This window comes from Haliaeetus leucocephalus, unplaced genomic scaffold, assembly GCF_000737465.1.
Source record: "Haliaeetus leucocephalus isolate CR32 unplaced genomic scaffold, Haliaeetus_leucocephalus-4.0 Scaffold973, whole genome shotgun sequence".
In the NCBI taxonomy this organism is placed as follows: Eukaryota; Metazoa; Chordata; class Aves; order Accipitriformes; family Accipitridae; genus Haliaeetus; species Haliaeetus leucocephalus.
In genome coordinates this window covers 2,043,755-2,057,231 of record NW_010973409.1, presented here as the reverse complement: position 1 = coordinate 2,057,231, position 13,477 = coordinate 2,043,755, and the positions used below count along the sequence as shown (strand labels likewise).

Sequence of the window (13,477 nt, the reverse complement as noted above, 5' to 3'; positions counted from 1 at the left end):
GGTTTCAAAAGAAAATCCCTTTCTCTGATTAACTTCTAAGTTGCTCCAAGAGAAAAGTAGTATTAACGTACCTCACTAATCACAAAAGTTTTCCCACATTTATTCAAAAGGAAGTTTAAAGATATGATAAACAGAATTTTCTTATTTTAACTGATTTTTTTTTTTACATAGACCAACACACATGATATTTATCTTTTATATATTTTGATGTTATGAAGTTTATTTTCTTTTTACCCTAAGAATTACAATAAAATGTTTGATGAGGACCATTTGGAGCATAATTTTATTAAAATGTATTTTCATGTTGCTTTATAGTGATGTGTGTTGCTTTATCACAGCTACTTTTTGTTTCCAACATCTAGCAAGAACATGTTTTGAGAGAAACCTCAAGAAAATGTGCAAGAAACTATGAATCTCTTGGGTCTTCTTCACTTTGCATCAGAAAATTAGTAGTTTCTGTGCTTTGACATAAATTCCTCCCCACCAGAGATCACCCTATCTAGAGGATGTATTGATGAAGACTGCTGAAAAGACCTGTTACCAGCATTATCAATGATCAAAATTACACCATTATAAAGCGCATAAACAGCATTTTTCATGTTTAGAATAAAAGAACATCAATGCTAAGCAAAGAATAATGCTGTAAAAATTCCTCTCCCCGCAAAGGAAAGAATACAGATAATTGCTTTGTATTGCAGACTATCTAGTGCTTTTGCTTGTAAATTGCATTAAAGTAGTAGTGTTGACCTGTGAATATAAGGGAAAAGTGGGTTTTAAAAACTTTTAAATGCAAAGCTAATTAGATATTGATAGAAAAATGCATGAGGTTAAGCCAGCCACAAAATGGGGTTATGCAAACCAGAAAATATTAACATAGATGCAATTCCCATGTAAACATGCATGTAATTATGAGCTATGCACATTACATATACACTATACATAATGAAAGTGTTATGCCCCTCACCCTTGCCATATTATATAGGATATAAAATTACCCTATCTGAAGAAAAAGAAAAGACTAAAAAAATTCAGAAATTAAATATTTTATCAGTTTTGAAAAGCGCTGTGTCTCTTAATATATCTCCATATCATTCCTCTAAGCATTAACGTTTCAATTAGACTTATACACTAGACAGATCAGAAGATAAAATATTCATTGACTAATTACTAAGAAGAGTTCATGAAGTTGGAGATCTACAATGAGAAAGTATTGGCACTTTGAGAAAATGACATTGCTATAAGTTGTTTCTATTTTCTTCTAAAATAGATATTCAAAAAACCTTTTTTTTTTTTAAACACATTGTATTTGAACATTTGCTTTAACTATTACCTAACATGCACAATAGATATGTATACACAAATTCACAAACAGTGCACACACAGGCTTATATTTTAGAGCTTAACTATTTCGTTGGGTATCTAAGTGGGATCTTTGCTAAAAAGCACCCATCATACCTGATGACAATGACACTACATTTTGTAGTACAAATTCTGAAGTAAAGAACAGAGTCAGATTGGAATTAATAGGAAAAACATTACTTTAGAATTAAGAATATTGTAGTACTTCAAATATTTAGGCTTCCTCATATCATTTTTATTAGATTATTGTTGATTTCATTTAGATAAGTGTGAATTAATTATCATGGCAAGGAGCAAGAAAACGGAATTTTTCTTATCTTATGAAAATAGTGAGTAGGTATAAACCTGTTCCTCTTCCTCTAAAGCTAGACTACCATCCTCTGTCAGTCAAATCCATGTATATAATGTATACTTTTCATAGACAAAAGCACTGCAAAGGAAGTCATGCATGAATAGAAGCTATGTTTTTATTTCAGCAAAATAAATTTAACACAACAATTTTAACCTGTTCATTTACTTCTATGTGTTAAAAACAGATAAAAAAATATATCAGCTATATGAAAATATTTAGTTCAAGAATTGAAGACAAAAGCTGAAAGTGAAAGTTTATTTCCCCCACTGAACTACTGTTTGGGACTTAATCACAAACAGCTGTTAAATCAGACATGGTCTTGGTCATCCAGAATTTGAGATAGACATACTTGTCTGCTGTAGGTACATTTTTTCTTGTAGTACAAGCAGCTTGGTGATTAAAACACCGTGCTTTTTTTCTGAAGCAAAACTGTCCTAATTTACCAGCTGCTAATATCAAATATCCATGTGATTTGTTTCCTGCCATGTTCAATGAGATATTTGAAAAACAGTAGCCAAAGGCAGCTTGGTAAAAAGCAAAACCAAATTCACTTGACTACCTAAATGAGTGAGCATTACTTAATATTTGCAAAGCACAGTAAACTCGGTACTGATTTGTGGATATTATACCTAAAAGGTTGATTATATTTTGTTAACTAAGGAGCATTATGAACTTACCTACTGAACCAAAAAAAGACATAATAATTTATTTGTGTTGCATGGAATAATTCTAACTCCAGCCATAACAACCAATAGAGAAATACTGATGATCAAGCTTTAGGTAATTTAATAGAATTAGGACATAGAAGTAAATATTATGTATTCTACAAACTGTGCAGATTTACAAAATATCATTCAGATTTTAAATATAACAATTAAAACAAACAGATAGCTTGATTCTTATTTACTCAGTGCTCCTCTATCATGCTTTGCCTGCTGAGAAAGAGTATAGAGCCAAAACTAAATCAGATTCTCAAATTTTTGTGTGGTAAATCAGTCGTTATTTATAATTTTTAATCTGGTGTATTTAAGTCATACACATTGTCAGACCCAGATATTAAATAAAAGCTTATCAGCAGAGTACCACTATAAATCACAAAAGAACATTAGTTAACAAAATTGTCTTTCCAAGTTGAGTATTAGACCTGGAAGCTAAGCAAAGAGCTTAAGTCCAAATATTGAACTTCAGCCAGCAGCCCTGTATCTCTCTTAAATACAGTTACCTCTAAACTACATTTCAGAGGCTAATTTAGATCCATATTCTAAATACAGAAGCACCCTGAGGATCATAAAGTCTTATGTACAGATTTACATCCACCTAATTTTTTTTTTTTTTTTTTTTTTTTTGGCAAAGTGATCTGGTATAAAGAATGAAAATTCTACTGAGAGGAAGATGACATCCAAATACCAAAATTAATTAGTCCACAACTGAACTATTATATTTTTTTTTCCTGTTGAATTTCTGTGCTGGCTACTTTAAAAAGAACTAGAAGAGAGACATTTGCAAACTGAAGTGTCTAGGGACCAACCAGATCTGAGCTGCGCTCTCACAGAAAATAAAGATACAGCAAATGTCATCCTCTATCACAGAGAGACAGATTTCTAGTAGGATCAGGAAGATAATGACATCATTGCTACTGTCCAATTTTTTGTGGCAATGCCTTTTGGCAGATGGGTTGAGAAAGGCAAGTGAAATTCAGTTTGACATTTTTTCCCTAAGTCTTCTCTTAATATCAATAAGAGGAAAAGAAGTCTTGCATTTTCCCTGAGCCACTTAAGGAAGAATTTAGGTTGGTCTTTCTGCTCAAGGTGACAGTGGAAGCCATGCTATAATAATCTAAAATATTATATGCCATGAGAATAACAATTTTGATTAAGCTCTTTTTGCCTCATTTTCACCTCTCTACCTACCAACTGTTTCAACACTACTACATTCAATCCCAAAATAAATAGTGTAGTCTTGCTATTACAACCTAGGAATCCAGTTTTTGTTAGGACAATGATAAAAACTTTACTTCCTTGACATGTTACCTTTTTCACTGTTCCCTGTTCTGTGGCATTTGATTTCTCTTTTGCTGTCAATGGCTTGTATTACAAAACAAGAGCAAATAAATGAATGCCCTTTCTTTTGTGGGTCTTCTCAATTTTTTTTTTTTCTGAATAAAAATATGCTTAGAATGATATCAGCAAACAGAAAGGACCGAGTAGGACATAATATGGATTTCCCTGTCATTCTGTGTATGGAGCTTTCTCTCTTTTCTAGCACAACAGCAACAATATGACTTACCAGTTTAGGAGGCTCAGATGTAATGTCTACTTGTAGTGTCTACATGCTTCAAAGACAGCTAGAGACCCAATGTTCAGCGAGGAAATTTAGGAGTTCTCATAAAGTCCATATACTCCAGACCACTCCACAATTTTATTTTTTTAAAATGCAAAAGTATAGCATTATTTGGGGGATGAGGGCATGTATGTGTGAATAAGCTGCTGGGGACTTGAAAACTATTAAAAGTTTTATCCAAAAGGAAAACATTACTGACAAAAGATATCAGATTTGCTCAGATTACCCACAGGACTGAAAATAATAACAAAGGCTAAAGTGTTTGTCTGCAGATCATTATAGCTCCGATACATTATGGCTGGATAGTAGGTTTAAACTCTGTGTTGGCATTATAATGGCACTCCTCAGTAAACAGCACTGAAAACTGCTGAAAGTGGACAACAAATTTTGATTTGTACTGCATAATTAAATTCCTAATACAATTTTTGTAACAAAAAGCTGTGAAATAGAAGTTAGTATAGGCAAAAAGTACTTTTTCAATGATCAATATTTCAACTGCTCAAAATTTTCTTTCAAATATTATTTAATTCAGACAATTGCATTTTGAAGTCACTGCTTAGCAGCTTACAGTATGTGAAGCTTCTCACTAAGAAAGAAAAGTATCTGAAATGGAAAACTTGTTTCATCAATGATGAAGTATAAATACGTGATAATTTACAAGGGCTCTATGAAATATTCCTTTCACAGGAGAAATTCCCATTGCATTTAGCAGAAGTTTAGCCAGGATGATGACCATTAAAATGAAGTCTACTAAAATGGTTTACTACTGGAATTCATATTTTTTAAAAATTGCTTAAGGTTATTTCAGATAACGTATTTGTATCTGAAATGTTATTATCTCCTTTTCTAACATTTAAAAATATAATTATTAGATAATACCATGATTTTTCATATTGCAAAGAACTACAAGTTGGAGACTATGAAACCGCCATGAACAAATCCTCTATTTTCTTAGTGTGGGCCCTGCACATGAGTGGAGGCACTCCAAAGAGCAGACCAAGAGGCAGTAAAGCTGAAGAAATAAAAGGAGACACTCTATATGCAACAGGAGAATAAAGTTTAAAAACTTGGAAATCATCAGGTTTAATTTAAGTTAAATTTTGTTGCAAGCACAAAATTACCTGGTCGCAGTCTTGATCCTGGACCTTCAATATAATCTCTATTATTATTAAAAAAAAAAAAAAAGAAAAGAAAAAAAAAGGCAGGTACTTTTAATTGTGTTTGGCATCAATGACTGTAGAGTAAATATCAGTATTCCCTGACTCCATCTCATGTTTCCTCTAAAGAAAATCTGTCCAAATTCACTAGTTTTTACCCATGCATTTATAAGTCATGTAAAGGCTGGCTTACTCTATGTCCAAAATAGCATGACTTCTGCTAAATAAAAGTTAGACTCCATTCCTTTCCCTGTTCAGTTTTTAGCTTGGAAAGTACAAAAACAGTAGACAGGTTTTTAATATTTGAAACTCAGTAATCCACTAGATTACACATTATTTTGTATTTGTACATGTTTAAGGACATTTCAATTAACCCATTTTATGGATAGAAAACATGAAGAATAAAGTAATTACTGTCTAGTGGATAAAAACAGGAGTAATAATGCACACAGTACTAGTAAAGTGGGGAAAAAAATTAACATTACATCGCCAGGACAGCAATACCTCAATGTCAGAAATATAGATCCAGATGTTTCAATGCTAGCTTCTGCTCTATACTCTACACAAACGCTGTCCCAGCCTGCAGATTTCACTAGCTGAGATAAGCAACAACAAAGGGATACAGACTGATGGGGAACTGAAAGAACCAATATGATGTCCTGATGGATGGCAGCCTCAACAGCCCTAGTATGGCAAGAATATGTATATATTTTTGGGGCAGTAGGGAAAACTACAGTTTCGAGGAGTAGTTATGAAGAAAGATAAGGAAACAGTTTTGCTAATGTTTATGTGAGGGGCAGAGATGGAGAAAAAAAAATGTGCTTGCTTCAATGCTCAAGCATCAGGAAGCTGCCATTACTGGCTGCAGCAGGACTGAAGCTGGAAAGCTAGTCAGTGATATGTGACAGACTGGATGGTGATATGCTGAGAACAACTCTGAAAGCAAAAATAAAGTATTGCCATTGAAGTGATAGGAAAAGCATAACCAGTAAAAGGACACGCACAGAAGATGGCAAGGTTGAAGGTAGGGCTGTAGAAATGTTCCTTGCAGCAGTGTTCTGAATGGGCATTTGAGTGACTAGAATGCATGTATCAAAACCAGGAAAGATGTTTGCATGATAGTCTTATGAACCCAAGCAAGAGTTTCAGCAGCGTATATTGATAGGAAAGATATATCTTAGAGGTGCCAGGCAGAACAGTGAGACTCATTCTGAATGCAAGAACTTTGAGAGATGCACAAGTTAAAGTGGTTGCTCAGATATCAAAATATTGGCGAGGATGGATGTTATTTTCAAGAATGATCAAAAACCAAGCTAATGGGTAGGACTTCAAGTACAGGCAATTAGGACATTCCTTTTAGTAATGTAGTACTCAACTGTATAGCCACAAAGAGATCTTAAAGAAATAAACAAAAATTTAGTGTAGACATAAGGAAATATATCTCGTGTATGCAGCTAAATTCATGATTTGCAGCATGATTTTGTAGGTAGATGAGTAAGCAGCCACATTTGTACATGCAAAGAAAAGACACAGAAGAAAAGACAAAGAGAATCAGTGGTAAAGCCACATGTAACATTCAGAGGAAATAGATTAACAGATAAACTAGTATCCTTCTGAATGGCCCTTAAGAATAGTTTCAAAAGTTATGTGGAGAATTAGAAAAAGATAGAGTCAGAAGAGTCAGAAAAGCATGGTTTTAAGATGACAAAGATAGCACCAATGGTAAATAGCAGATCAAGAAAATAAAGGAACTGTGACTTGAAGAGGTCATTAAACAGCTTAGTAAGAGTTGCTACAGTAATATTCCTTAAGTGAAAGCTGGATCAAACAGGGTCTGTGGAGAAACAGCAGAGAGGAATCAATGCTGTTATTATAAATACTTACCTGGTTAAGTTAAAGGTAAGAGGAAAAAATTGTTCAAGAGGCAGATGGAGCCAGGAGTGTTGGGGGAGAGCTTGTTCAGATGTGAAAGAAAAGCAGAAATGAAGAAACTAAGAACAGAGTCTATGAACAAGAGTGGTGCCAAGGAGATCAGAAAAAATAACGGTTGGTCAAGAATGTGTTTGATGCATTTCTGAATAAATAACAAAAACAAAAGGAAAGACCTTTAGAAGGAGAATGGGGATGGCCATACCACATTCTGTTTCGCTTTGTTTCCTTTTTGAAAGAAATGAGGACTCCAGAATTCCAAAAACGCATATCTACATTTATATAGAAGGTATAGAGGAGTTCAAAGGGACAAGATATTACTCTACACTGTCAAAGGTACAAACACATTTTTCTATGGAAAAACAGCTGCTTAAAAATGCAAAACCAGAATTTGGCTAACCAACTAATGTCAGTTTAAGCTGATGTAGCAAGGTCCACTTTTAAAACTATTTATCAGTTTAATGCCAGCCCTTAAATTACTCATGTAAAGTTTCTGTGTGCAAACGCCCTCTAATAATATCCTCAAGCAGATTGAGTGTCATAGGCTGAGATAAAATGAAGTTGTAATGATAAGTAAGGAAATGTTTCATGAAGGCAATCATGCAACTGTTCCACTGTGAAACGACCAACTGGAATTGATCATAACAATGATTAATTAAATAATCTGTATTAAAATCATAAATTGTACCTACCTAACCTGAGGTTGTCTTTCAGAAGCACTAAAACTTCGTTTAATTATACCTGAAACAAATGCATAAATATTATCTCTGCATTAAAAAACCCCATAAACATACATGTTAATATTTTCTATTTCCCAGACATGGCTTCAAAATAACTTTTTAAAAGCAGCATTAAACAAACTCCAAATCCCCATTTGACTATGGAGTTGCTGTTTGATTTGCTTGCATCATAACTAAAATCTCAGCCCTGCATAGTATTTTAATAAATTTCAGAGAAACTAACAACGCATGCTGACTAGATGTCCACAGAAGATGTATCTGGATTTGCATTAAATTACTACAGTTACTGCTACCACTGTAGCCACAGCATTGTCTCTAGTCTGGATAAAAAGCTAGAATATTTACCCACTTTCGCAGAGGACCTTTGGTTGGTTGTCTAAACCTTGTTCTACCAGAGTTTTATTGCCGCCATTCTATTAGCTAACTATTCAAACTACTACATATGGAATACCTTACTTATTAAATAATCCCACTGATTTCAAGGCCTTGAAGTCAGTGGTATGACCAGTTATTGGTCAAACCTCTAATCAGCAATAAAACTGAACCCACATGTTTATGTCATTTATTGCACAGTGCCAAAAAATGTGAAGAGGGAGAGGTAATGTTTGGTGATATTTATTATTTATGCACTTAGAAAGAATCATCTTAAAGCAAGTATTTGTCTTAAGCATTTGTTTTAAAACATTCCTGTAAAACCTCTTTTGATGGTAATTTTGACATGAGACCGCTCTCTCCTACAAATGCTATCTCATTTTGAGTAAATGTATGTTTAAATCAAAAGATATTTCAGCTAACAGAAGGTCTGAGTAGTAAGATTAGGAAATTCTACAATTTTCCCATACAATTAATGCCTTAATATAAAACCCTGCATCTTTGTCTACATGAGATGTTTTTTCCACACTAGTAACATCACAAGCACTATCACAAAACAAGAACAGAGGTACCTAGTTACTCAGAGTAGCTAAGAAAAAAAAGATTTTGTGCAAAACTTACACTAGTTTTCCCATTGTTGGTCTTGTTACAGCAGTTACATTAGTTCTAGAACAACAGTATAGGACTTTCAGAGAGCAAACACATTTCTGAGAATCTTAAATCTTTTCTTTGTATTGAAATATACTTTCTGTCATGCTCTGAAATATAGTGCCCCTATTTTTCCTACTTTTCTGAGATCCTCTGAATTTAGAAAAAAGAAAAAATCCTGAAGGAGGCTTGCATCTTTCACACAGAATCCACTTTAAAACCAAAAGAAATTATATGTCTTTAGGCCATATCTGTCTCCCTAAAAAGAAGACACACAGACAGACAGAGAGAGAACGAAAGAAAAAGAAACAGTATTTTATTTGGTGCTAATGCTTTGCTTAGCAAAACAGATATTAAAACTCTGTAGTAGTTAGCCCAAAAGAGGGTTTAGTAAGAACAGCTGATTTACGTAATAGCAATTAAACTAGGCCCTTACAGAAGCAAAGATACTCAATTAACTTTAACACCGAGGCAGGAAAATAGATATGAAAATACAGAGTCCACTGTCTAGAAAGTAAAGGCAGCCTTTTATGACTGTGCCTAATCAAGAAACAGATATTTTACCTGCTTAGGATGCAGACACAATAACACAAATACAAAAGTAGAAGCTCTGACTGAACCTGAATCATGTTGCTTGGGGTAAGGATTTTGAGTTACAACATCAGACACTCTGTTATAACAAAGACTATAATACATTATGAGAATATATGCAAGAAAATCTGTAACAGAAGCCACTTGGTTAGAAAGCTAAGTTTGAACACAGCTGTTTGCTAGAATTTTAAAACCAGCTCCCCTTTCCAAGTATTCATATACAAAATCGGATTTGAAATACTATACCCTTTGGCTGTTTCAAGTAAATAGTCTATCAGTAAAGGGCTCATATCCAGATTTGCTTGATCGGTTTGATGACTCACCATATTTGACTTGCTAATCTGCCAGTTTATGAGTGTATTTACAACTGCATGATATTTCACACCAAAGAGTCTGTCTCGCCACTCACTGTACATGGTAGAGATGCAGTATTTTCTGATTCATATGCTAAAGTTAGAAAAATACTTATTAATGCTAAAAACCAAAAAAACCAAAACCAGAAATCATGATGCAGAACATTACTAAACAACAGCCAACACCCTTCAGCCCCATTTTTATTGCTTATTATGTTAGAGACCCACTGAGCAGCTACAAATGAAAGAGGAGTCTCTATGTTAGGCGCTATGAAACACATTGGAATAATTTCTTCAATAACAGCATGAGGAGACTCAGACATATAAAAATCATTGTAACCAACACATTCATGTGTGTATACGCAAACTCATTGAGCACTAATATCATGGTTTAACCCCAGCCAGCAACTAAGTACCATGCAGCTGCTCACTCACTTCCCCTACACCCAGTGGGATGGGGGAGACAATTGGAAGGAAAAAGGTAAAACTCATGGGCTGAGATAAGAACAGTTTAATAGAACAGAAAGGAAGAAACTAATAATGATAATAATAACAATAACAAAATGACAATAATAATAAAAGGATTGGAATATACAAAGCAAGTGATGCACAATGCAATTGCTCACCACTTGCCGAGCGATGCCCAGTTAGTTCCCAAGCAATGATCCCCCCTCCAGCCCCACTCCCCCCAGTTTATATACTGGGCATGATGTCACATGGTATGGAATATTCCTTTGGCCAGTTTGGGTCAGCTGCCCTGGCTGCATCCCCTCCCAACTTCTTGTGCCCCTCCAGCCTTCTTGCTGGCTGGGCATGAGGAGCTGAAAAATCCTTGACTTAGTCTAAACACTCCTTAGCAACAACTGAAAATATCAGTGTGTTATCAACATTCTTCTCATACTAAATCTAAAACATATCACTATACCAGCTACTAGGAAGAAAATTAACTCTCTCCCAGCCGAAACCAGGACAACTAATGACTTTAGTTATAACCCTTAGTCTTTTGTGCAAGAGTTATGCTAATCATACAAAGCCAGACAGGGAGTAAGAAACATAGATGTTTAGGAAAGTTAACTAACATAAGTCACGGAGTACATAGTGCATACTGATGTTCAGCCCAGGGTGTTACCCTGACCATATTTCCTTTTACCATGGTTACTCCTTTGACATGGATGGGAAGAGCAAGACAACATATGTTTTCTTCAAATGCCTTGCAAGAGGGAACTTCTCAGTTCAAGATGATCTTAAAGAAAATGAAAAATAAATCCTCCATCTCTTTCCTGTTTTGTGGCCACCCTTGTTGGAAAGTGAAAGACACACAAAAGCCAAAGCTATTGATTCTCATCAGCCTCCCTATTCTGAATAGCTCTATGAAGAGTCCTTAAGGACATTAAAAAATTTTTAAAAAGTATATATCACATGAGGCATTTTTTCCAACTGCTACTTTGGTCTCTAATAGCTGATGTAATTAAAGCAACTTCTAAGGTTTTAACTTCATAACATGCATTGACATCGGTGCATAATCTTACAAATGCATTCTAATATCCAGTTTAGTGTTTTTCTCTTGCAGGCACCTAACCACATGATTTCAAGAAAAGAGCTTACAACATGATACGAGATCAGAAAAACCTGGGAAGATAGTAATTTTTGCTTCGGCTTTCACTTTCACTTCACTGGTATCTTAAAAAAAACCTCTGAAAACCCTTTCAAGTTTGATTAGACTGATACAAAAATTGAATCAAGATTTTGTATTAGAAGAAAACTTCAGTAAATCTCCTTGAATGAAATGTAAGCAATGGAAGTGGTTTTTTGAACAACAGCTTAATGATCTTTTCAGGAGAAAGGTCAAACTACCTTTATTTATACAAAACATGCTTAGTAAGCTGCCCTTTAAATCACTGTACACTAGAATGGACAGTCCCAACCATGTTAATTCAGCTGTTTTGCAGAGCAAACTGAATTTTTAGCTCACTAGCTGTGACTACAGGTATAGCAACAGAAGTTGCCATAAACATACTTTAAGCTTAACCCAAGCATCATACAGGAAAACCAGGTCTTGGCAGATCTTCTAGCTCATGTCTTCAACAAAGTCCCATTAGCCTGAGGTCTCAAGAGAAATCTGAATCTTAGATGAAGTCAAATTGGGAAAAACAAGCCTACAAAACACTGTAAGATCTCCAAAATTCTTCACAGACAGCCCATTGTGTAAATTATAGGTTTCTCGATGCAATAATAATTTTCAACAAATTTCCTAAGCTTTCCCCTCACAATCTAAAGGACCACATATAGCAGATGTGAGACAACCTTACCCCTAAGACTTACCAAACTATCTAAATGTCTTATGTAAAGAAAAAATATCTTCTCAAATCATCAAATCCACCAAAGAATACAACTGGTTTGAATTAAAAAAAAAAAAAAAAAAGCTCTGTGATCACAGAACTTGCAAGATGTAGGGTAGCTGCCTGCAATTAAGCCCAAATTTTGAATGAAAATCACTACTAGCACCAGACAAGTGACATTACTGAATGGGTATTAATTTCCTACTGTGTGTTGTTATCCTCAAAAATAGTTGAATTTGGAGCTAAGTGATGACCTGAACTCCGAGCCCAATCATTTGCAACATACAACAGGCAAAGTTCCTATTTTGAGAGTATCCTAGTTCTAGAAACCCCCAGTTATTCAGCTGGATACTTTTGATTGCTTTGAGCATTAGCTGCACAAGACTAAAGTCCTGGCACTGTGTAAATAAGTCATTTTTCTAAAAGCTCAAAGATACAGGACACCCTTCTAGAGTTACATCACTAGAATATTCTTCTGGGAGGTCTGTGGTCTCTTCATGACACAGTAGCTGAATACTATTGCATTACAGCAATTTTAGCACGGAAAGGAGTCCTGAATCTCAACATCTTTGCTTGTTGGTCACAAGTTAGATAAGTTCAGAGATTCCTCCAAATACTGGAAACTTATTAAATTATGAGGTAACAGAAAAACGCCTAAGCAAGATACAGCACAACAAGAGGACTGTGCATTGAGATTTCTTAGCCTTATAAAAGCTAGTAGCCAAGCAATTCTGAAAGGGATCTATTGTATGCTTACCTTTTTATTGTGAGGAAGGTCAGAGGGCAAGTACATAAACCCTAGAGACCAGGGTTTTCTAATAGCATATTGTACACAGAACTAGTCTTCCAATGTATTGAGGACATTGTTTTGATTGCAGTGTAAATGAACACGATTCAAGGAAACAAAATAAATTTTCCAAAAAGTGTTCCCAGGCACAGAGTAAACTTTTAAACTCTCTCTCACACAACTGACATACTAGCTCTATTGGACTACTATGCATTAAGAGATACCACATATTTTCCTGCTGTTTGGTTTTACCAGCAGAAATGCAGGTACAGTTACACTGTAAATCAAAATCAAGGAAAACCCCTTTAAATATGACTAAGCTAAGGTAAAGTTGGGAAACTTCTTAATTTTAAAATAAGAAAAAAATGCAACTAATAAGCTGTTATCATCCCATCACTCTTCTTTCCTTTTGACTCAACATGTCCCTATCCTCTGTCAATCTTTATAATTTTAAATTATAAGGACTTCAGGGAAAAAAACCTGCATATCTCACTAGAATCATAGAATCAT

General features: G+C 34.7%; 1 protein-coding gene across 1 annotated transcript in view; it reads right to left on the bottom strand.

Annotated features, from left to right (window-relative positions):
* Positions 1–13,477, bottom strand: part of NEK10 (NIMA-related kinase 10) — a 118,442-nt gene that overhangs the window by 27,147 nt on the left and 77,818 nt on the right. The window contains exons 28-29 of the mRNA XM_010584377.1: positions 7,830–7,878; positions 5,173–5,210 (exon numbers count right to left, since the gene is read on the bottom strand). Of these exons, the coding sequence (XP_010582679.1) occupies positions 5,173–5,210; positions 7,830–7,878 (87 nt within the window). The remainder of the gene's footprint in view (positions 1–5,172; positions 5,211–7,829; positions 7,879–13,477) is intronic.